Source organism: Condylura cristata, unplaced genomic scaffold (genome assembly GCF_000260355.1).
Source record: "Condylura cristata isolate star-nosed mole 26May11 unplaced genomic scaffold, ConCri1.0 scaffold00003, whole genome shotgun sequence".
NCBI lineage: Eukaryota > Metazoa > Chordata > Mammalia > Eulipotyphla > Talpidae > Condylura > Condylura cristata.
This window is the reverse complement of record NW_004567104.1, coordinates 28,650,894-28,675,146: the sequence shown is the minus strand read 5'-3', so window position 1 is coordinate 28,675,146 and position 24,253 is coordinate 28,650,894. Positions and strand designations below refer to the sequence as shown.

The window sequence follows — 24,253 nt, the reverse complement described above, 5'->3', positions numbered from 1 at the left end:
CTCTGGCCTGTACCCCAGTTCTGTATGAATAAATAAATCTTAAAAAAATATATAAAACTGTATATTCAAATTCTCTTAGTTGTTTCAAGTATATTTTTAAAATTTTACTCTTCAAGTCAAAATTTATGTAAATTCCCTACATTGCATTTGGCTGATATGTCTGTTGAGTATAGGTTCTTCCTTCATTTGTTATTTTTTTTTAATTCCACTTGTTTTTTGAATACATTTTAATGACAGCATTATTTTAGTCACTGTTTTCACTATCAGCAATATAGGAAGTTGCAGGTTAACTTATCCTGATATTTGTTGGTTAGGATTCTTAACAGGAGTGGTACTTATTGCATAGTTTTTACTGTTTGGGCACCGTTCTGCTCTTCATTGTCTTTCAAGTCCTATGAGGCATAGGTGATATTATTAGCCCCATTTTCTAGATGATTAATTGCAACTCAGATTAAGTAGCTTGTCTGAGGCCTTAAAAAATTGAGTGTTGTTAGATTGCTGGATTTCCAGCCTAGACAGTGTACTCCAGAGCTTGTTCCCTTAATCATAGTTATCTAGGAAAGGGTGTGGTAAAATACAACTCAAAGCTAAAATTACTGCCTTCAGTACTAACATCGTCTAAAAATTTAGTATTTGGAAGATTTAAGATTTGGGTTGTGATCCTGTCTCCATAACTTATTAGCTCACTAAATTTTGGGAAATTCTCAATCTCAATTAGAAAGGAGGAATAATACCTTTACCTTTTGGAGTTGGGATAAAGAGCCTGTTCCTCAAGTAAACGCTGCTATTGAGTCTGCTCCCCACCCCCATGAATGATATATTTCTAATCAGGCCTGCATTCAGATAATTCTTCAGAAAGTGTTATTTCAATTGGAAAGGACAAGAGTTAAAAATGAGATGAACTGTAGAGGTGTACTCCACCTCTACTTTGAGAAATAATGGCAGGGCATTATTAAACTGGTGAAAGATCAAACTGGCTTTGTCCATGCCTTCCGTCTTCCTCTCCTGCACACCATTTGGGTGACTTAACTTAAGCAATATGGTATATTATCAGCCCTTAAAAGATTTACTTAATTGAATTTTTATATAGTTGGCAGTACCAAAACTGCCAATATGTGACTTTGGGTAGGTTACTTCAGTGTATCTCAGGTAAGATTTTGCCAGAATACCTGGTACAAATTAAGACTTCCTAGAAAAGGTTAAAATACATCCATCTATTTCTTAAAAAGATACAATATAATGAAACTTTAAAAGTATAGGAAAATAAAATACAAAATAATAAAAATATCACAACCTGACCCCTCTAATCCCTGTAAACCTAGGCCGCTCAGGGCTGTCTCTCTGTTCTTGGAAGTTTTGGGCTCCTGGGTTCCCTCCCAGGACATCTTCCCAGTTCCTCTAGTGGACCTCAGGAATGCCAAGTGGGATAGGGAGGCAGTTTTCACCTACTCTATCGCTCGTAGAACTTGTTAGTTTAAATATCTTACCCCGACAACTAGTTTCCAACTTGTGAGGGGATGGTGAGAGGTCTTAATAGCTTCAAAAGTTAGGACAAAACGGATAGTGATAAAAACGTTTCCCTCTTTGTTCGTTCAAATTAGGCTTATTAATTTACTTATTTTTTGGCTAGCCTTAGGTCCTGCATTGAGTTTCAAAACTTAAAATGGGCCAGTTTTCGCGGATGGACAGCCGCGGGCATCTGATTATCACCATGGCTTCCCCGCACGCTGAGAAAGAAAGACTGTCACCGCCACCACGCGGGCCAACCTGACGCTAATCCCTCCCGCTCTAGGACCCTGCGACGGCCAGGCAGTCCTGGCTCCGCCTTCCCGCGCATCAGCACCTTCGGATTGGCTCTGGGCAGGGCGGCTCCGCCTCCGCCATGGCCGCCGCCCGCCGCCGGGGCGATTAAGTGGCTGCGGCGGTGCGGATTTCGGCTCTGTCTCCGGCAGCTCGGGCCGCGGCTCCGAGGCGCATGGGTCTTGTCCGGGGCGGGCCCCAATGCGTCCGGGCCATGGCGCGCCTGGGCGCTGTGCGCTCGCACTACTGCGCGCTGCTGCTGGCTGCGGCGCTCGCCGTCAGTGCCTTCTACTACCTCGGCTCTGGCCGGGAAACCTTCTCCAGCGCCACCAAGAGGCTGAAGGAGGCCCGCGCCGGGTCCCCCGCCGCGCCGTCGCCGCCCGCGCTGGAGCTGGCGCGGGGCTCCGTGGCGCCGGCCCCCGGCGCGAAGGCCAAGAGCCTGGAGGGTGGCGGGGCCGGGCCGGTGGACTACCACCTGCTGATGATGTTCACCAAGGCTGAACACAACGCGGCGCTGCAGGCCAAGGCCCGCGTGGCGCTCCGCTCCCTTCTGCGCCTCGCCAAGTTCGAGGCACACGAGGTGCTTAACCTGCACTTCGTGAGCGAGGAGGCCAGCCGCGAGGTGGCCAAGGCTGTGCTACGCGAACTGCTGCCGCCTGCCGCGGGCTTCAAGTGCAAGGTGAGCTGGGGGGGCGGCACAGCTGGACACTCCTGCCGGGCGGTCCGCGTCTTCCCGGGTCTGGGGCGGGCCCAGGGGCCAGTTCAAGGTCCAGCATCCGGGAGGAGGTTGTCGTTGTGCTGCACACTGCCACCGACTGTGGAAGCCTGACCCCTCATACTTCCCACCTCCCAGCCCGAAAGGGGCCTCCCCAGCACGCTGGAGGCATCTTCCGGGTGTGTGTCTGGAAGCCAGAGGCACTCGGCAGGTGCAGGTGGGCAGCTGCGTGTTAACGGATTACCTAGACCGCTCTGTAAGTGCTGCTCCTCAAGAATAGGCACGCCCCCTCTCTGCTTGTGCGGTAGTATTCAGCGGTGCCTTTCGAGGGGACACCGCTTTTTCTGCTCAGTCTGACTTTTGAGGTGGAGCAGGTCATTTAAAGGAATCTGTGTTCTTCCTGTGCAGAATCTGCTGGAAAGGTTATTATGGAGGCTACTCGAACTGATGAAGTTGCAGTTTTAGTTCTCATGGGTCTTAAGGTGTTTCAGACGCAACTGCCAAACCTCAGTCCATACAGTCTGAACCATCCCATCCCTTCTCTGTGCGCCTCTTCCTTACCTCCTACCTTTTTAGAGAAGCTGTGGCTTTCTCCAAGGAAAGAAGGGAAAGCTGGAGAAGTCTAGTCATGATCTGGGGAGATAGAGCAGAGCTCAGCCTCGTGCTCCAGGCCGACAGCCTGCTTCCCAGGAAGCTTACCTCTCTCCCCGCATAGTTTCTCTTCACCTCCTGGCTCTGCTTGTCAGGGTTGGGTTCCTGTGCTTATTATCTCAGTCAAATTGCTTGCCTCATTTTGACCTCAGTGGCAAAGAGGGGATCCAAGATCTTATTTTTGGATGGGAGTAGAGAGTGTTCTTGAAGAAGGAGACAGAAATTGGCAGGAGGCGAAGCAGCAAGGCAAGAGTAGTGTGCTCTGTGAGCGACAAAGGGAAGCTGCTGCCAGAATTCTGCAGGGTCACAGGGTCTGCCCCTTGTTGCCAGAATCAAGTCCCATTTTCTGGGGAGGATTGTCCGTGTACGGGTGTGGCCTTCCTCTGCAGCCTCATCACTGCTGTGTGCTGCTTAGATCTTAACTAGAGTGAATACGCCTTTACACAAGCTGAAGTCTTGCCCAGAATGTCCTTCCTTCTGGACTCTTGACCACTCTACTCAGTTTTCATCTCCCCTCAAAATGTCCCCACACTCTGGGGACAGTCTGTGCCCAGTTCTCCTCAAGCTCCAGGACACCTGGATTGTTGACTTCTGATCTGTTGACTTCTGATCGCCTGAAGTCCACCTATGGAGTCCCTGGCCTGATAGCTCCTTTGTTCTGGGCAGGACAGTCCTTGGGTGCTATGATGGAGGGGGCTGGGGGGAGAGTTGGGTGGTGAGAAATGGAGAGCTGTAGAGCCTGTTTCATTTTCCAACTTCCTTTCTATGTGGACTCAGTCTGACAGCCATAATGGGCTCTCAGGGCCTGGAGGCAGCTGCAGGTGACCTGAGGGAATTGACACCATCCCTGCTGACATCAGTCCTAGCAAGGTAGGCAAATAGCTCATTCAATAATTATGTAATAATATCATGATGTAATTAATAATAAGTATCATATATACTCTGTATATGATTATATATAATATCATATAGCTGTGATAAATCTTACTAAGAAGTACTGGTGCTATGAATCAGGAAAGATTTATCAAGGACATAACTTATGCTGAGATCAGAAGGCAGTGTACCAGTTAAAGGTGGGGTTTGGGGGGTTTTGCTCCCAGCAGAGGGGAAAAAGGCATGAGGACCCGGGGAACTCTAGAGGGATGGCTGTGGTCAGATGTGCATTTGTCGGTTCTAACATAAAATTGCTCCTATGACTTTTAAAAAATTTATATGTTTTGAATCTCTTTCCTGCTTGTGACAGAATGTGTTCTTTTTTCCTTTAAATATGTGATCCTAAAGGTTTGTCTCATTTGTGACTTAATTCTTGCTCAGATTGGAAGTACTCCCGAACAGAATATTCTTCCGGCAGGTACCACTTCACACACTTCTCCCCTGCCTGGAGTAAGCCTCTACCCCTACCGCCCCCCACCCCCCTGAACTGCTACCTTGCTTTCAGTCTCAGCATAAATGTTATCTTACTGGTAAATCCTTCCAGAGCCCCAGTGCATCCTCCCCTAGCACCAAATCCATGCACTTAGTGTATTTATCACAGCTGTAATTCTACTCCTTTTGAATAAAATATTTGCCTACCTTGCCAGACTGGAAACGCCTTAAAGTTTAACTCCTTGAAGTACTTGACTTCCCTTAAATGTTTGCCCAGCATTGATTACCATGTTTTGGGGAGTATATTATACTGAGAATTATGTCTTCGGTATTAATTAGAAAGAATGACATTGCAGAAATTCTCACCCCCAATCTAGAAGATACGCTCAAGAGTCTGTAGACAGTAGGTGAGGAGACTTGTCCAGGGCCACATGGGAGTGGCTGGTCCTGCTGGAGCTGCACCCACGTCCAGTCCAGGCCAGCCGAGGCTCACTTCCCACGAAGTGGCTCTTCCCTCCTGTGAGGTGAGGCCGAGAAGACAGGTCACTCCCTCCCAGGGAGAGTTGCTATGAAGTATATTACTGACAGAATACCTTGGGACAGCCAGGGGGCTCTCCTCCCTCGGGTGGGTTCTGTGTCCGCGCCAGGCTTGCCAGATGCTGGGTGGGCTGCTGTGAGTGCCATGTAGTCCTGTTCACACCCACAGGACTTTCCACACCATTTTCAGGTGACACAATAGCACTTGTAACTGAGAAGGTTATAGCAGTAAATGGAATGTTTTCAGTGACTTTATATTTTGGTGAAGTTATTATGCTAAAATACCATTCACTTCACTTGAAAAATCTTGTTTTATTATGGAAAGTCTTTCAAAACCCACTGAGAATGTGAGCTCTTGGGAGCCGTGAGAGCAAGCTCTGAACAGAGAACTGTGCATGTGAAGGCTGCTTGTGGCATGTGCTCTGTGAGGTTGAGAAAATAACTATCTTTGTTTTCTTGTTTGCCCATCCCTACTAGAATATAATCTCCATGAGGGCAAGGACATTACTTGCCACCTTTATCTCTTGAGGTCCCCAGGAGCCCCAAATGCTATTCCTGTTCTGGCTTAAGTCAGAAGTGACGGCACAGAGAGCAGGCAGGCTGAGCTGGGTCACAGGAACCAGATTCCTAGAGGGACAGGCAGCCCTGGCTAGTCATGGCCTGTCTACAGGGGTGGATTGGCTCTCCGCAGGTAATTCCAGGGGAGAGAAGAAGGAAGAGAGGAGGGGCCGTGGCAGACATGGCTCCCAGACTCACCCATCGGTCAGGTTCTCCACCTGTCTTAAGAGAAACATTGGTGTGAAGGGTGGGGGAGAGGAGGGTTGGGGTTTGGAACAAGAAGCCAGGAGGGCTGGTCTAGTAGAGCATCCTCCATATCGGAGCCACAGAACAGACCCCAGCAACTTAATTCTTACCGTAGTTCTGGCACCTTCTAGCCTCTTGGTACATATTTATCATTGGTTGGTTAAACCCAAGAAATTGAGTTCTCAGTGACCTGCCTCTCTCCATCAAACCTCAGCCTTGTGGGACTGAGCTGCTCAGTCTCCAGATGGCAGGTTAAGAATTAGATGGAGGCCAGGTGCATCCCAGCTTAAAAGGCACGGCTAGGTTCCAGGAGCTTCGCTGCCACTGAGGACAGGAGCAACTGCACTCGCGTTAAAGCTGAGCACGTCAGGGCATTTCCAGTTTCTTTTACAGCAAGAACAAAACTATGAGTGGCTTTGAAATAGGTGAACCTCCGTTCATAATTGGGGCTCGAAAGAAGCCTGAGTGTAAAGATCTCCTCCAGCTGTCTGACCCGTGAAGCGCTTGACAAACAGCTGACTTCGCCAGCTTGTTCCAGCAGCAGGCACCTCACACCAGAGTCAAATTTTTGAAACAAGACTGGGGAAGAGGTGATCATAGAAATGCGTCCTGAAATGAGAGGCTCTTTGAAAAGCTAGACTGATGTTTTATACTACATAACTGAGAGCACAGTGGCATTTTACTATATATTCTTAGCCGTGGAACTCCAAAATTATGCTCATCAAACACTGTAATAGTTAATGTTTGAGTGTGCATTTCTCATGGATCTGTAGGGTAGCTATCCAGTAAACTGGGTAATTTCACAGGTATGTGCTGAAGTTATAAGGCAAAGCCCCTAACATAGGCCCCAGAGATGATCATGTAGATGAAATATACTCTTATGTGGGTGATGTGTACGTAGTCTGGGGCCTTGCAGTACAGATGAGTGTGCCAGCTTCAGATATATGTAATTCTGAACAATTCCCTGGCTGTTCTTTGTTCCCATAGGCCATGATAAAATGACAGTAGTATTAGTTTTGCACTTAACAAGGATCAGATATATAATTCATGTATCATAAGATTCACCACTTTAAAAATAGACAGTTCAGTGACTTCTAAATATATTTACAGGATTGTTCAATTGTGACCATTAATACTATAACATTTCATCACACCCCCCCCCAAAAAAGAAAAAAAAACCCATACCCATTGCCATCATTTCCCACTCCCTGTTCCTCAGCTCTGGATACCATTAACTTGCTTTCTGTCTCTGTACTTACCTCCTCCAAACAGTTTCATAAATGGACTCAGTACTCCGGCTTTTTGTGTATGGCTTCTTTCCTTTAGCATCATGTCTTTAAGGTTCACACCACAGCATGTGTCAGTAATCCCTGTCCCTCCCCCTTTTATGGGCAATAATGTTTCATTGTATGAACAGTTTTGTTTATCCACTCATTAATTGATGGCCATTTGTGTTCCACTTTTAAGTTGTTATCAATAAACCTCTGAACATCTGTTTACAAATTCTGGTGTGGATATATTTTCAGATCTAGGGGCGGAGTGGCCAGGTCATACAGCTGCTAACTTTTGCAGGAACTAGAATAATGTTTTCTATTATTCTAGTACATTGTACATCTTTCCAGAAGGTTCTAGTTGCTCCACATCCTCACGAACACTTATCTGTCTTTTTAATGATAGTATCCTAGTGGGTGTGAAGTAGCATCTCATTGTGGTTTGAATTTGCATTTTCCTAATGGTTACATAGTGATGGTTCCAGATTGATTCCAGTTACATAAATGTATTTGGGATTTTTCCTAGTATCCCAGAATACATCTTATGAGAAAAATCAGGTACCTTGACTCTCCCTTTTCCACCCTGAAAGCTGTAACATCTCTGGAAATGCTTGTATTCTGAAGAACACTGTGTGGTTTCTGACATGTATGGGAAAGTTTCATCTAGAATCACTGAGAAAGCTCTACCAGTATGAAGTCTTGATTACGAGAATAATAGTGACACATTTGTTCAGCACGTTAGAACTTATAAAAGTGCTTCCAAAACATGTCATTGGAGCATCACTTGCCCGCAAAGGTACCCCTGAGCCCAGAAGTGTCATTAAGCCATGGGGCTGGGCTGTTTGGAGTGGCTTGGGGAGTTGGTGGCATTCAAGGCAGTGAGGGTACACTGTGGTCCAACTCACTGTCCTATCATCCTCCTGCACCCTGTGCCCCTCCCCCAAGCTTTCGTCTTACTGGGCTTCACAGAGCTTCACTGAGATTTGCAGCAGCAAGAAACCACCTCTCCAGGCCCAGCCTCCTCCCAGTGGGCTGACAGACCCAGGGCCATTTGGAACTGGGGTTAGAACCAGCCCAACACCTGCCCTCTTCCATGGCTGTCATCCTCAGCCTCCACCCCCTTTTGGAAGACTGGGTAGAAAGCCAGTTTATGAGGCCTTCATCTTTATCCCAGCCTGACCTCGTCTCCCGGTGTTCTCAGGGAGCTCTCTGGAAGGAGGACAAACCCCTGCCTGTCTGTTACTGCAGTTTCCCAGAGAAATCAGAAGGCACTCAGAGGTGGACAGAGAGATTTACTGTCACACCAGCGGGCTCAGTGGGATCAGTCCCAAAAGGCTGAGCCTGGAATTACAGGAGTGGTGAGGTTTTATACAGGCTGTAAGTGGAACCTTACCATTTTAAGTATCCTTTATTGTTTGGGAAGGGGGTCAAGGTAGCCAGAGCCACTGCTGTGGACCAGCAGCACAGTGCAGGGACTTTCTGCTTCAGCAAGCAGTAGACACCCCCAAGCAGCAGGCCTGGGAAAGTAGCATAACCGAAGCAGACCGGGGAAACTTCCTGCTTCATGTCCTTTGGGCTAACTTTTCAGCTGCTCTGCCACTGAGCCTGATCTGGCCTCGTAGCCTCATATCCCAGAAAGCCGAGGTGCTGTGTTCTCTCCTGCACGCCGGAGGGAGCTCCAAGGCTGTAAGTGATGCTCAGAACTCGCCAGGCATGCAGCCCACACTGGACCAACAGCCTCCCCTGCAGGTCGCGGGGAGCGCGGCGGGCTGTCTGGGTAAAGCGTCCCCTCCCGCGCTGGGCACTTCCCCGGCCCGACGAGCCTTGTGCAGCGCTCCGCGCGGCCGCTGGAGGGCGCCGCTGTACCGCGTTTGCTGCGTGCTAGCAGCGCCCTAGGCCTTGCCTTCTCCCTCCCTGGGAGCCCGCGGCGCTGCGCGGAGCTGTTCGCTCTTTCTCCACAGCGGCGAGCCACGTTCCCCCCAGTTTCATAAAGATTGAAATACAAGGGAGTCTGCTTGGTGATTGTGGGCAGTCATTTCCTTCCTGCGCCCCGGGTAAACTTGCTTTGATGGGGCCCTTTGAAAAAGGTAGATGAGAAAAGCTGGGGTGCTTGGGGACCCCCTGTGTCCGCTTCCTGAGCTGCTCTGCTTCTCCTTGATCCCTCCGTCCTCCCCCTGTGACCCCCAAGCTGCTCACTGCCCGCTGACCTCCGGGCTTCTCCGGGCACATGACCTTTCCGGTCCCCATTAACCTAGCAAGGGCCCTGGGTGAGCGCAGAGGGATTCTGTTACACAGGAGGAGATGAGCCCCTCACCCACAACTGAGCTCCTGTACTGCAGGGAGTTCATCCCTCCTATGACCCCAGGTATCCTGGCACTTGGTGGGAATAGGGGCGAATGACCCAGTCTGGGAGAGGCGCACAGGTGTGTGTGCGCAGTGCAGGTGGGTGCAGGTCCTGGCCGACCAGGCGCTGTGACCCAGCGGCCTGACCGAGTGGAAGCTCTGTCAGGTGTCCTGAGAGTCCCAGCTGACCATTCACATCACAGTGGTGCCTGGCAGCGTCCCCAGTCACTTTCTAGTGGAGAGGTGGCTGCGGGGCTGCATTGGGGGGCTGATGGGGGGTCCTGCATCTGCCCAGGCAGCTGGTGGGCAGTCAGGTACTCCAGGGCACCCGACTGGGCAGGAGGGACTCCTTGCTCCCCTTCCTCACATTCTCCCCTGCCAGGTCTCTTGACTTTGGCCTCCGGGCTGCTCACTGTCTGTGGGTGCTGGGGACCATCGGGGTGACCAGGGCAGCATCACCTGGCCCTCTGCCAGCACTTTACTGGAGATCTTGGTCCCAGATGCCAGTCTGTACTTCTACCTCTATATACAGAGCAGCTGAGCCAGGCCTGTCAGCTGGCTCAAAGCCTGTTGTTAATATGCTTTAAATTAAAGCCACTTGTTTTATTTGTTGGAGTAATCACTGTTATGCAGCCCCATGGCTTGATCCTCCCGCTGTGGGATGGAGGGCCCCAGAGGCTGGCCTCTGCTGCCCTGCTCCGTCTCCCTCCTCACTTCCCCAGAGCGCAACACTGTTCCTCACCAGAGTCTCCCAGGTGTGCCTGGAGAGCCCCCGGGGCGGGAGCTTGCTCAGAGCTTAAACTCGGACTCAAGTGTGACATTTGGGAACAGTGAGGCCTCGGATGTAACCCCTCTGAACCTCTTTGCTCCCTCACCAAGGGCCGTACAGTGTGACTGTGAGATAAAAAATGAGGCCTCAGGCCCTCCCTGGTGGTGCAGCGGGCTAAAGCATAGCACTAAGAAGCTAAGGCCACTTCAGCAGGAGTTCAGTCCCTGCCTGCCCCGGAGGTGACCACATGGCGAGGCAGACCTCTCCTGACCCGCCCATTGCTCCCCTCAGCAGTGTACTTCGTCCATCTGCCTGTTCTGCTCCCCTCTCTGTCTATGGTGAAGCCTCTCGCCGCCCCTGAGCCTCTGGCCTGTACCCCAGTCTGTATGCACAAATAAATCTTTAAAAATAAGGTGTCACCGGGCCCTCCCTGGTGGCGCAGCGGGTTAAAGCACTGCACTAAGAAGCTTGAGCCACTTCCCCATGAGTTCGATCCCCGCCTGCCCCGGAGGAAATCCACATGGCGTGGCAGACCTCTCCTGACCAGCCCGCTGCTCCCCTCAGCAGTGTACTTCATCGATCTGCCTGTTCTGCTCCCCACTCTGTCTCTGGTGAATCCTCTCACCCTCCGCATCTCTGGCCTGTACCCCAGTTCTGTATGAATAAATAAATAAATCTTTAAAAAAAAAAAAAATAAGGTGTCACCATGACAGGTGGCTAGGAAGGACCAGCTGCCGCCAGTGGCACTGAGTGGGTGTGTTGGAAGGAGGCGCCCTTTCCTCGCCGTTCTGGAAGGCGTAGTGCCTGTTGACTCTGTTGGCAGAGTGGTAACCTGCAAAACGGCGCCGGCTGTAACACACCACCGACTGAGTGGCTTAGAAACATTCGACATTTGCCTTTCACAGGTCTGAAGGCGGCAGCAAGGTCAGGTGCCCGTGTGGTATGAGGCTTTACTCACCTCCTTGGAGTGCCACAAGGTGGGAGGGGTGAGAGTGCTCTCTGGGGCTTTTATCAGAGCACTAATCCCATTCGTGACCGGGAGCACCTCCCTAGGTTCCCACCCCAAGTGGGGATTAGGATTTCAACAGAGGAGTTTTGAGGGAGTCCAAGCATTCAGAGGGCAGCACAGGATGTCCTCAAGGTCATCAGAGAGCTCCTCAACCCTTCCCTGCAGGAGCTCTCCGCTTTCACCCCGTCCACTCCACAAGGCACTGTCTGCCCATCTCAGAGCACCGGACACATGGCCTCACCGGGTGCTCCGCGTGTCCATGCTTTCCTGCCTGGCCCTGGTTGGGGCACAGCGAAGCCAGCCGGAGCTGCCCTGTGCCCTGGTGCAGGAGGGCTTGTGTGGGTTCCATGCATGATCCTGCTGCCCCTGTGGGCGACGGCGTCTTCTCTGTGAAAGATGTCTTGGTTCTAGAAGTTTCCATTGAGCTTGCTTCTAATAAACTACTATGAGCATTTTTGTGCTTTATTCACCTCCTCTTAATGGTTTTGATTTGTTTTCATGGTCTCATTGCACATACCAACTTTTCATTGTCTTTTTAGGAATTCTGCAAAGTATAAACTCTACATAGTTTTTTTTTATTTTTAAGATTTATTTATTTATGCATTACAGAACTGCGGTACAGGCCAGAGGTGCAGGGGTGGTGAGAGGAATCACCAGAGACAGTGGGGAGAAGTACAGGCCGACTGACGAAGAACACTGCTGAGGGGAGCAGCGGGCAGGCCAGGAGAGGTCTGCTGTGCCATATGGGTCACCTCTGGGGCGGGGATCGAGCTCATGCTGAAGTGGCTTAAGCTTCTTAGTGCTGCGCTTTAACCCCCTGCACCACCAGGAAGGGACCTCTCTGTAGTTTTTAAAGGCCAAGCTACAGGGGATACGCATCTACTCTCCGAGCCTGCTCATGGCCCCCATGCCTGCCCATCTTCTTGAATGGTGTCTTGGGCCTCTTGTCTGTGGTTTGTCCCCACCGAGTACTGTGAGGGCCCAGCTCTTGGCAGGTCATCATGGCAGTCCAGGAGATAGACACTGAGACCACCACCCCCGTGGCCAGGATCCCGAGGCCTGGTCAGTGTGGGATTCTGGAAGGCTACCCTAGCTCTGGCAGGTGACTAAGCGTTTGAAAGACCTCCCTGGGGTCAGGCATAGTCATGCAGCTCTCCACAGGATTCCCCAAACCACCTGTGGGTCAGGAAGACCATGGTGGCGGATCCAAGTGTGCCCACGTGGCTTTGTGAGCATGGAGGGGCTACCTGAGAGGAGAGAGCCAAGGCAGCTGGAACTCCAGAACAGGCAGAGGGGCCACGGGGCCTGTGCTGGCCCAGCCACTGTGGTTGACCCACGGCGCGGCTTGCAGGCCATGTCGGGAGTTGTACACCGGGACTTTTACTCAGGTGCTCACTCCCCTGGAACACCCACCCCTCCCTTCTTTATGTGGTTAATTCTTTTTATCCTTCAAGATTAAGCTCAGGTGGGTGCCAGTTCTGTGGGGAAGCCCAGCACTCCAGCCTGGAGCTGGATTGCCCTCCAGGGAGGAGGGCGCTCTGCCTTACAGGCGCTCCCTGCTACCTGAGAGCAGGTAGTCCTGCTGGCTTTGACCTGGTAGGTTACTTGGAATCTGAGAATGCTCAAAAAGTCTTCTACATACACATTAACGATGATAGCGGTCCCATATCCTAAACCTAAACTACCACATCTTATCAAATAGTAGCGTCTACTTCTGGGGACAGCAGGGGCGAGCTTGGGCTTCATTCTGTGTCTCTGGGAGAGAAAGGGGCAGCGCCCAGCTCGACGATCTGGAGGAGGTGACCCCAGCACAGGTGCACCGGGGTTGGTGCCCGGGCCTGGGGAAGGCAGGAGGAAGGCTGCCCAGCACTGAGGCAGCACTGGGAAGGCTGCCCAGCACTGAGGCTCCTTTCAGACCCCTGGGGCGGGCTCTCGTAGTTGGGATGTGGGCGCCCACGTTGGCCCTCCAAAGAGGCCTTCAGTTTAAACAGGGCTTCCTTGTGCCTTTTCATGTGGCTTTCCTGACCGGAAGTTGTTCAACCTGACCCCAGTGGGGAAGACCCAGGTGTGTTTTGGAGGGTTCTCTTTAGGCTGCAGAACTGTGTCCCTTAAGTTACTTGGAAAAAAAAAAAATGATGTTGGCCTGGGGGCGATGGGAGGAGCTTGGTTTGGGTTTCCTTCTTTGGGTTTCCTTACTTTCCTCATTTATAGAAATATTACAGAGACAGCGAAGTGGGGCTGCAGTGACCCCAGAATCAGCCCAGAGCCCCCAGCGGCTCCTGGGGCTGACTTAGCTCCTGTGGTAAGCAGTGCATCCCTGCCCACGGACACTCACTTTGAGCTCAGGTGCAGTGGACAGAGTCCGGCCCGGCAGTTGTGTTTGGGTTCTGGCTCTCTCTACTGACAAGGCCCCACAGGGTCTCAGAGCCTCAGCTTCTCATTGGTTAGATGAGAAGGGACCTTCCCGCCTGAGTAATACCCCACAGCTCCCTGGCTGGCTTAGAAACTGGGTGCTAGGAGTTGTGAAGTACATCTCCTTTCTAGAATTTGCTTAATGGCAGGGAAGAGATGGAGGGCGGGGGCTGGGGGACTGAAGCCATTGTTTACCTCTTTGGAGTCATCTGTACAATGGCTCTGGGCGTCTGAGCCCAAAGCAGGTTTTGTAGCTTGCTGGGTGTCACGCAACTAGGAAGGACCTCAGCTGGGACCTGAGTTTTTCTGAATACTATTTCATTGGCGGCCTTGCACATAGGAGCTCTTCTTCCCCTTGTCCGCAGGCCGATGGCCCCTGGGGCTCTTGCAAAGAGCAGGGGAACCACAGCTCTGGCATGGGGCAGATCTTTCCCCTAGGTTCTGCCCTGCAGAACCAGCTGGAGCCTCTTTTTAGATGTGGGGTCTTAGAGGTGTCTCAGAGCCCATGGCCCTCATTTGGAAGTCAGCGCTGCAGGGAGCTGGAAAGATCTAGCCCGGTCAGTTTGTGTTACCTGCGAGGAAACTGGGGCCACGAGGGGCCATTAGACTTCATTTCCTGTCATCCCCACAGCACTTGAGGTGGATGACATGAAGCTTCAAGCTAGTGAGTGGACGAGGGGCCTGGTCTCCTGTAACGTTCCCCCGCCCCCTCTTCTCTTTTCCTCATTGTTTCTGAAGCCAGTTAGGTTCGGCCTGTCTTTGGGCTTGTTTGCCCTCTGCTTCTGTTTCCAGTCTGACACCTGTGACACCCTGCACTCGCCTGCATTTCATGTACATTGAATGGCTTTGCTTCACGTCATGCCTCACTGAGCAGCTGCTGCAGAATGGAGCCGAGAGGTCCTCTTCAGGTGCAGGCCCAGAGCCATTCTGGAAGGTGCCCACTGCCCCTTTGCCTGGCCCGCTCAGCTCTTCTCCCAATGCCCTGCCTGACTGGGGCCTTCTGAGGACTGAGTATGTGTGTGTGTGTGAGGGGCGTTGAATTCACTGCCATCTCCCACTTGGGTCTATACCCCACCAGCCCCCATTCTTTTGGGTCCATTATAAGGATCCCTGGGCTGGGAAGTGGGCTACCCATCTTGTGAGCTGAACTGCAAGGCACACAGTAGGTACTCTGGATACCTCTTTTTCTGCTGGTTTATGGCCCAGTCACCTCCAAGGTGCAACATTTGGACCTGGTCAGCTCAGGCTATAAAGACCTGTTGCCCTTATCAAACTTGCCTTTGCCTCTGTGATCCTGGCTCTGTGTGCAGTGTGGATGAAGCCTCAGATGGGAGGCCTTAGGGGTGGGGTTCATGCCTGACCTCTGTCCTTCCGCTGCAGCCTAACGGAGCAGAGGGCATGTGTCTCTTGAATGTGTGTGGAGTTGACTTCTGATGGGCCTGGGTCACATTCTAGCTCTCCCTCATCCTTCTGGGAGGCGTGGGTAGATTTTACCTTCTCTGACCTACTCCTTCTTGTCCTGCAGAAAGGACACAGTAATACCACCCATCTAACGTGTCATGTGGGGACGAGATGAAATGCAGTCTAAGCCCTGGCCATGCCAGGATAACCTATGGGTCCACTGTGGTCTTCAGGCCCTCTCCTGTGCAGATTGTCAGGCCTCAGCCTTCCCTCCCTGGGTGCACCTTGTGTGGGTCCCCTCTTGGATTTGAATCTCATGGCCCTGCCCTTCTGGCCTGCACCTGCTTATCCTGTATCACAGGTCTCATCTTGTGTCACAGGTCACATCCTTTCAGGTGGCCACACCTGAGTTAACTCTGTGGATGCCCAGGTTTATCTTATAAAATGAGCTCAGAGGGGTTGGAGGAACATTATTCTCCTCTGTGGTCCCAGTGGAAAAGGAATGAGCTTTTGGCTCAAGAGGAAGACCCCGGGGGAGGAGACTGATTTGGAAGGAGCCCAATAGGAAGTGGACCTGTGCCCTGTGGTTGGCAGGTGAGATTCTTGTTATTTTGGTTCTTGACTGCCTGTTTTAGGTATAGAATACGTTTGTCCTGTGGTCAGCACAGGGGGGCACTTCTGTCCTGAGTCTGGGGATGGGCATGGAGAACTGGGAGACCTGGACTCTGAGTCTTGGCCAGACTCTCAGGCCCCTGACTGGCCACTCCACCAGGACAGGGCAATGGGTTGGGCATGTTGGGTGCCCCCTAGGGTCTGAGCCACGTGCTGCTCAGCCTCAGGGGCACCAGTCACCTGCAGCCCATATGGAGGGAGTTCTGTGGTGTGAGCCGACGGCGGACGCCACCGTGACTTGCCTGAGAGCGCTGTTTCTCTTGCATGTTCTAGGATGTGACCTGTGATATGGGACGAGCAGGTGCAGACCAGGAGGGCGGGGCAAGGAGATTCAAATCCAGGAGGGGACTCACCCTGGCGAGCGCCTTCCTGCATGGGTGAAGGGTAAACACTGAGTAGTTCACTGCATTTGGTGCACGGTGTTTGCAGAGGCTGTGAGACCTTATGTAGGTCAGTTCCCTTTACTTGTCTGTTCTTCAGACCCACACAGCAGCTTTTGCTTTGATCTGAAACAAGAACCACTCAAGTTATTTACTGACACAGCTCTCTGTGAGTTGCAAGACTGACAGCAGATGCAAAACGAGAAGCTTTTTCTGTACTTAAGGCAAAAAGTCTATCTCTGGCAGCTGGATTTGGGAGATGAAATAGGACCTTGCCGTTTCCCCTCCTGGCTTTTGGACCTGTTGACTCCGGAGCCCTTTTCTGTGACATATGCAGCATCTGGAGTTGATTAATGGAAATCTTTAGGGGATTTGTTACAGCCTGGGTATCTGGAAGGGAATCCTTACCACTCCACTGCATTCAGCACTGAGGAAGCAGCCTTGTGCCTGGGACATGGGGTGGGGAGGACAAAGTGCTTTGAGAAAAGAGGGCAAGAGAAAAGAGGGGGTGGCGAACGGGCCCCAGTGGGCGCCCCATGTGACCCGCTCTCCAGAGCGTAAGTGTTAAGTCCAACTCCAACAAACCATCTTCATTCTTTGTCTCCCTTTGCGCCTGGACCACTAGCAGCTGTACTTCTCGGGTAGCAGGGCAGTTCGGTTTTCTGCTCATTTCCCTTTCTAGGTGACCCACATTTGATATTGACTTGAACTTGTTTGCCTGACTGTCCTGTAGTTATTGTCATATTTCTTCTGTAAGCCATTCTGAGAGTTTCTGATGTTGCATGTTATAAATAATACCACAGAGAACATCGCTCTGGAGGTTTTTCATTTGTCCTCCTTTTGAAAGCGTTTCCGAGAACGCTCTTCCCGAGGAACCTTCACCACCTCTGTGGCCCTGTACCCAAGTTAGCATGGAGCCCCGGCCTCTCGGGAGCGCTCCTCCATGGCTGCTCCCTCAGCTTCCCTCAGAAAAATTTCTGCAGCTAATTTACATTGCACAGCCCTTCTTTCTTTCCTCTATATGTAGTATTTCAAAAAACTTTCACTTTATAAGTAATTTTCATAACTTTGAGTTGTGAAGCATCAACATTGGAAAAATGCAGAAAACTGTAACTGGTACCCATGTTCCTAGATGAGACAGGTGCTCACACTTTGTGGTGTTTGCTTTGGGTTTTATTTATTTTTTTTTAAGGAATAAAATCTTAAGAGCTATAGCTAGTGGCCACTGCCATTTTACCCTGACACCCTGGCCCCTGTCCTTCAGTGCTGTCTGCTCTCATACACAAGACGTTGGTGTGTTTTGTGGAATCTGTATTTTGTTCCCTCTTCCTGGCTGTTGTCTTTGTGACAGGAGATGGGGAAAACGTTGGGAACAGGATAGGAGGGAAACTTTGAGGGCGAGCTTGAATGCCCCTTACTACCACTCCACACTGGCTATGTGCAGACTCTGCAGGCGAGGGCGGCGAGGAGGGGGCTGTCCCTTAAGCAGAGTGGCCTTTGCTCCAGACTCCTGGGCCTCAGTCCCCTGTCTGAAGCATAGTATGTGTCAGTGATGGGGCCTGCCCCTGGCTCTGTATGTGTTCCTGCTCCACTATTACTTCTCAGTTAGCAAAGCAGTCGCCACTTGGCTAGCCTCGGCTGCCTGGCCAGAGCTGGTGCTTCCCGCTGGCCTGGCCATTCCGTAGGGAAATGGCCTGTGCTTTCCTACAGAGTGAGAGATGCCTGTCCGATCCCAGGGCAAGAGCCCAAGCAGGTTAGGGGAATAGAGAGGAAGCCGAGGCCGCTGCTGTGCTCAGGGGCGCCGGTGAGGGCCGCACGGGAGTGCGCTGTCTTTTAAGGCCCACGCAGCAGCCCCAGCCAGCCTTGCTGCCCGTGAAAGCTTCTTGGAGCCCATCTTCACTGTGTAGGGTCAGGTTTCACTTTACCCATTTGCTGTTCTATGGTAAGCAAATGAGTCAGCGGCACAGTGGCCTCCGAGGTGAATACTTCTTGTGGGACGCTAGCAGCAGACTTGGTAGCAGGTGTGTGGCCGTTGGCCCACGCAAGGGTGCTGCCATCGAGAAGGTGGTGGTTGAGCAGAAAAAAGGGGAGCAAGGGCTGGTCAGGCAGCCACGGAGAAAGAGCACTCCGTGGAGGACTCTGGCCGGGGCCGTGGGTGGGTGGGAGGAGGTGCCGGCTGCAGGGGAGCAGTCTGGGGGTGTGGTGGGAAAGGAAGGGCAGCTGTCTGGGGGGGGGATGTCAGTCACTATCGAGGGAGTAGAGAGGACTACTCTGGCCGCTGTGTAGAGGGCAAGATCAAGAGGATACAGGGGGGCCACTGTCCTGGCCCTGGGGAGAGGGCTGTGGCCTCAGCAGGTGGGCGTTGTGGGCGTGGCCAGAGGAGCGGCCTTCTAGACCCATCAGGAGAGGGCACTTTGCCAGGTCAGGGGAAGGAAAAGGCTTTTACCCAGCGTTGACTTAAACAATGAGCGTGGCCTCAAAAGGGCTAAAACAACCTGTTACCTCTTGGGCGGATTCAGGTTTGCAGTGCAGGCGCTCACGGACTCTGCTCTCGCGGAGGTGTGAACTACAGGATGGGTGGAGGGCGGCAGTGCCTGGTGCTGAGAGGCGGGCGTCAGAAAGACCTGAGCTCGATCATCCCCCAGGAACCCAGTGCCTCCTTGGTGCCAGCTGGCTGGGCGAGCTCACGCGGTTGCCTTTTCCGCCTGATGGATGTTTGATTTCCTTGCGGTCCCTTGCGGAGCAGACCTATAAGTAGGGTCTGGCCTCCGCCTGCCGAGGCGAGCTGTCTTAGCGTGAGGTTGCAGGAAGGAGCTAGCCGAGAGGCTCTGCTTTCTGCGTGAGGGCCAGGAGTCAGGAGACGTGGCCTGACATCCGCTCGTGTGACCTGGGGGAAGGCAGGGACTCTGTGGACATTTCCTGTGCCCTGCTGTGCCCTGCATTTTTTTTTTAAGATTTATTTATGCATACAGAACTGGGGTGCAGGCCAGAGGTGCAGGGGAGGTGAGAGGACTCACCAGAGACAGAGTGGGGAGCAGAACAGACAGATCACGGAAGTACACTGCTGAGGGGAGCAGTGGAAGGGCCAGGAGAGGTCTGCTGTGTCATGTGGTCACCTCCGGGGCAGGTGGGAATCGAACTCATGCGGAAGTGGCTTCAGTTTCTCGGTGCTGTGCTTTAACCCGCTGCGCCACCAGGGAGGACCTGTGCCCGCATTTTAAACACATCCTCTCAGCCACAAACGGAGGCTGGACAGGTGGTATCTCCAAGTCACTCGTCAAATATCCCAGAGCTGCCAGAGTGCCACTTTCTTTATAGCAATCCGCGTGGCTGTTCTTATTTGTTATTTCCTGGGCCTCTTGTCAGGTCATATCTGTGAATCATGGCACTAACGTGGTTTTACAGATTTTTCTAGTATTTTATATGTTAAGTAAGCTCACAATGTAAAACTGAAATCGTGGGTCTGTGTGCCCATTGGAGGTCCCTTTGCTCCTCTGCAGAGCTGTGTACCTCAAATCGGGCACCAGTGGACAAAAGGGTTTCGTGAAACTTAGGAGAATGAGCCACCTTGGAAAAATACAGAGAGTTGGTAGTTGCTGGCCTGTGTTCAGTGGACACTTGGGGGTCCTAGGTCCCCCGCTTGTACTCCAGGTGCCACTCATCCTGGAGCGACAGGGGGCCTGGAGTGGACTGAGCTCACATACAAGACCCCGACTGAGGGCTTGTCCCCGCCTGCCTGACGGAAGCAGGAAGCTGGCTGAGTGTGTCCCTGTGGGGTCACTTGTGGTTCAATTGCAGTGTTTTGTGGGAGGTCATAGGTCATGGAATATCACCATGCAGAAACAAATGGAGAAATCTAGTGAAGAACACCTGACAGGGGCCCTGCCTGGTGGTGCAAGGATTAAAGTGCAGCACCAAGCTATCCCCAGCCACTACAGCATGAGTTTGATCCCTGCCCCAGAGGTGACCCACATGGCACAGCAGACCTCTCCTGTCTCGCCTGCTGCTCCTCTCAGCAGTGGATTTCAGTGGATCTTCCTGTTCTGCTTCTCACTGTGTCTCGGGTGAGTTGCCTCACTCCGCTGCACCTCTAGCTTGTACCCCAGTTCTTATATGCATAAATAAATAAATATTAAAAAAAAAGGCCTCCAGCTGCCTTCTTTCTGCATGAGAGGTATCCAGGTTTTCATAATAAAACTCCAAGACTGCAGTTTCTCCCTTTTCTTCCATCTCTCCCCCTTCCCTGCTTTCCTGCTCTCTCCTACCCTTTTTTATCTTTTGGGATAGAAAGCAGCATATTGTAGAAAACTGGGTTCTACTGTCAGGAAAATTTAGTTCACTAAATCCTCTCTTAATGTGGTCAATAGGTTCTTGAGAATTGTGACTTCAAGTGAAACGATATATTATGAAATCACCTTTCCCAGAGACTGATATAAACAGGAGTTACATTCCTGTGTTGAATTTCTGGTCCCAAGGAAAGACAATCGCCAAACTTTTGAAAAAAGACCCAAGCCCTGCTAGTATTAATAATCATTTGTACTCATTTACCCACCCATTCATTTTTCAACCTACTTATTCCAGTTCAGGGGTGTGGCAGGATACCCAAGTAGCTGAGAAACCCGCACCCATACAGCAGAACGTGCAGACTCCATCCAGTGGCTCTGGCTGGGAATTGTTTTTTTTAACATCGACATTATGAAACCATGTCATTGAATGAAATGACATCATTGCGGACCTGCTGTATTAAATGTAAAGAAACCAAGCCTCATAGTTGATTAAAGTGGGGAAATAAGGAATGAGTATACCCAGTGTATGTGGGTTATTTGTTTTAAAAAAGAAATCATTCAATATATTCTTCCCGTAAGTGCTAGAAAAAGCCAAGGAGTGACCGAGGATGCTTGCTTTTAGGAATGACTACTCGGGACTGAGAGAGGGGAGCCCAGGCCTGAGGCCTGAGCAGCAGGTGGGGAGGGTGGGGTCCTTGGAGCTGCGTGAGCTGCACTGTGAGGTTCAGGACGTTTGCTTCTGTACCCTTCAGCTCCACCACGACCCTCTTGAAGGGCTCCAATCTGACGTCATTGTGGGGCTCTGAGCACACACAGACCCGGAGGCTGGCACGGGCCTCTGCCCCGCCTCCCTTTGCGGTCACCTCTCATCAGCCTGGGAGGAGAGTCTAGGCCGCTTCCTCTGTATGTCCATTCTTCTCTTCGACTTTTCTCTGGTTCCTCCTCCCTCTGTGCATGCGGCTCTCCTGTCCTGACATGGGTCATCCTGGAAATGCATCTGGAAGCTCAGGTGTTTGTCGCTGGCCAGACCAACCCCTTCAGGCTCATCCTCACGCGCACAGCCTCCCCACATGGCTGTGCTAGCAGGCCTTCACCTCTGCTTGCCCACCCCCTGTTACCACTGCAAGTGAGGAACCCAGGGATGGGTGGAGGGCGGAGAGCAGTTGGTGCAGCCACACGGTGCCACCCAGGGCCTGGGCCAGTCGGTCCTTAGCCGGGGTGCCTGCCCTCAGTCGGCGCTGCCTTGATGGCTCTGTAGGCACTCCCAGGTCAGCAGAGATTTGAGCTGCGGAAAGGGGGAAGAGGATTGCCTGCCATGCTCTCCACTGCAGGCTAGAAAATGAAGCACTGTGGGGATGGAGAAGCAGGGCCGGCTGGAGTGTGAGGCCGCAGAGCTCCCCTGGCTGTGCCCCACCCACAAGGGCAGGTCCCCTTGGCTGCTCCTCAGAGGAAGTGCTTTCTGGGCTTCTTGGGGCCATGGTCTTCTCCTTCGTGCACCCTGCAGAAACTTGCTCATAGCCTTCCCGCTCTGTGGTGTCCAGAGATGCTCCCAACCAGAGGTCTGACTGGTGAGCATAGAGTGTGGCCGTCCTCCCCTCCTTTTTCAGAATGTCTGGGGACCATTTGGAGTTGTTTTACTTGAGGATCCCTGAGCCTCCCCCTCATTCAGAGTGCATGGGGTCAGGGCCCAGGCATCCATATTTTTGCAAGCTCCCAGCAAGAGCCTGGACATGCTGATATTGAGCACCTTGGATCCTGTCGGCTCCTGACAGGGGCCCTGAACACACATCTTCCCCATTCTGTGGGTCTTCCACGGGTGCCAGGCCTGTCTCTCCTACCTTCTCTCTCCTCCTGTCCAAACTTACCCGGTCCTATCAAAGTTTTGGAAAACTGGAACATGGCCCAGCTCTGCTAAAATGTTGGGAGTCTTGCAGGGTCCCAGAACACTAGCTGAACATCTGGCTATCTGGAAACGACCAGTGATGCAGTAAGCGTGAGGCATAGATGGGGCGGGACAAATAGTCCTATCGGCTGGCATGCCCGCAGTGAGATGCAGAGGGGCTTTCTGCTGAGCTGTTCGCAAAGTAGGTCATGAAAATGGGCGTTGGAACTCACTGGAAATTGGATGGGACTTCATTTTTACATCTTCAGCCACTGTGATTCTGCTTGATAAAAGAAAGCATCTTGCAGATGTGAGAATGTCACCGTAGGAAGAGTCCTGATCTATGGCTTTATATTTTCTTTTTTCATAAAAATCTCATAACTGGGGCCCTCCCTGGTGGTGCAGCGGGTTAAAGTGCAGCACTGAGAAGCTAAGGCCACTTCAGCATGAGTTAGATCCCCGCCTGCCCCGGAGGTGACCCACATGGTGCGGCAGACCTCTCCTGACCTGCCCGCTGCTCCCCTCAGCCATGTACTTCATCTATCTGCCTGTTCTGCTCCCTACTCTCTCTAGTGAATCCTCTCACTGCCCCTGCACCTCTCACCTGTACCCCAGTTCTGTATGCATAAATAAATATTTTTTTAAAAAGTTTTCTTTCTTGTCATAGATATATGCTTCCACATCAAGCCATGAGAAAACGTTTGTTTTTTTTTTCTAGAAAATGATTTTTTTTCTCCAGCTCTCGTTGGAGTCAATTACTAAAATCACACAGATTAGGGATGTGTTTGTGAGAACTGAGCAGCCTATGATGAGGACCACGTGTCCCCACCCAGAGTTATCAGAGCAAGTCCCTGACTGATACTTGCCTCCCCATGTGTCCTGCTGGATGCTGTGGGCCACAGGGCACCCCGCCCCTGCTCTGAGATGGCATGAGCAGATCCTCTCTGGGAATGCGCCAGGATTGTCTGCGCCTAAAAGGCCTGCCTGCTTTCCATGGAGCGACTTCTGCCCTCCTGCTGCCTGCCCTGGTGGCCTGCCAGGCTGCCGGAGGCCTGCGAACAGAGGGCCTGGCACTTGGGACATGCTATTGCCAGTGTGACACTGGTGTCCGTCCTTGGTGACTTGTGACATAGCAAGGCTGCTATGCGCTAAGCACAGTTCAGACGGTGTTTAACCTATCTACTGGCAGGGATTGGCTTACGAACTTTAGAAGTGTGGTTTGCAAGTTAGTGCTTCATGTTGAGAGTGAAGGGGGGGGGAGGAACTTTCTGGTTGTGCGTGGGGCCAGGTGTGGGTTGAGCACAGCAGGAGGCAGGGCCCGGGACCGCCTTCCATCCCTGGCAGGCCCGCACAGCCAGGTGGCTCTGAGCGTTGCGGGTAGTATCTCGGGCTGTTCATGACACACAACACATTCTTTTTTCAAATGTGGGTATTTATGGGGCAGTCCTTCTGACTATGTGGGAATGGGGTTGAAATGTCACTGCTTTTTTTTTTTTTTAAAGATTTATTTACGCATACAGAACTGGGGTACAGAGGTGGTGAGTATTCACCAGAGACAGAGTGGGGAGCAGAACAGGCAGATGCACTGGAATACACTGCTGAGGGGAGCAGCGGGCGGGTCAGGAGAGGTCTGCCACGCCATGAGGATCGCCTCCCAGGGCAGGCGGGATCGAACTCATGCAGAAGTGGCTTTAGCTTCTTAGCGCTGTGCTTTAACCCGCTGCGCCACCAGGGAGGGCCTATCACTGCTATTTATTGAGTTCCTACTACTTTCCTCATAAAAGCCCTATGAATCAAGGCACCATGATTCTTTCCCATTTTATAGTTGCGGAAGAGCTTAAGCATTTTGACCAGGTTACTAGGTGACTGAGGGGTAGAATTGGTGTCTGAACTCAGAACTGACCACCCAATGCCTGGGTTTGAGTCTTGGGGTCACCAACTACCTGCTGCGGTGTG

At 51.8% G+C, this 24,253-nt stretch overlaps 1 protein-coding gene across 1 annotated transcript in view; it reads left to right on the top strand.

Annotated features, from left to right (window-relative positions):
* The first annotated feature begins 1,916 nt into the window (after positions 1 to 1,916).
* The window catches only part of XXYLT1 (xyloside xylosyltransferase 1), a 141,214-nt gene continuing 118,877 nt past the window's right edge, over positions 1,917 to 24,253 (top strand). The window contains exon 1 of the mRNA XM_004675418.2: positions 1,917 to 2,479. Coding sequence (XP_004675475.1) covers positions 1,976 to 2,479 — 504 coding nt within the window. The 5' untranslated portion in view covers positions 1,917 to 1,975. The remainder of the gene's footprint in view (positions 2,480 to 24,253) is intronic.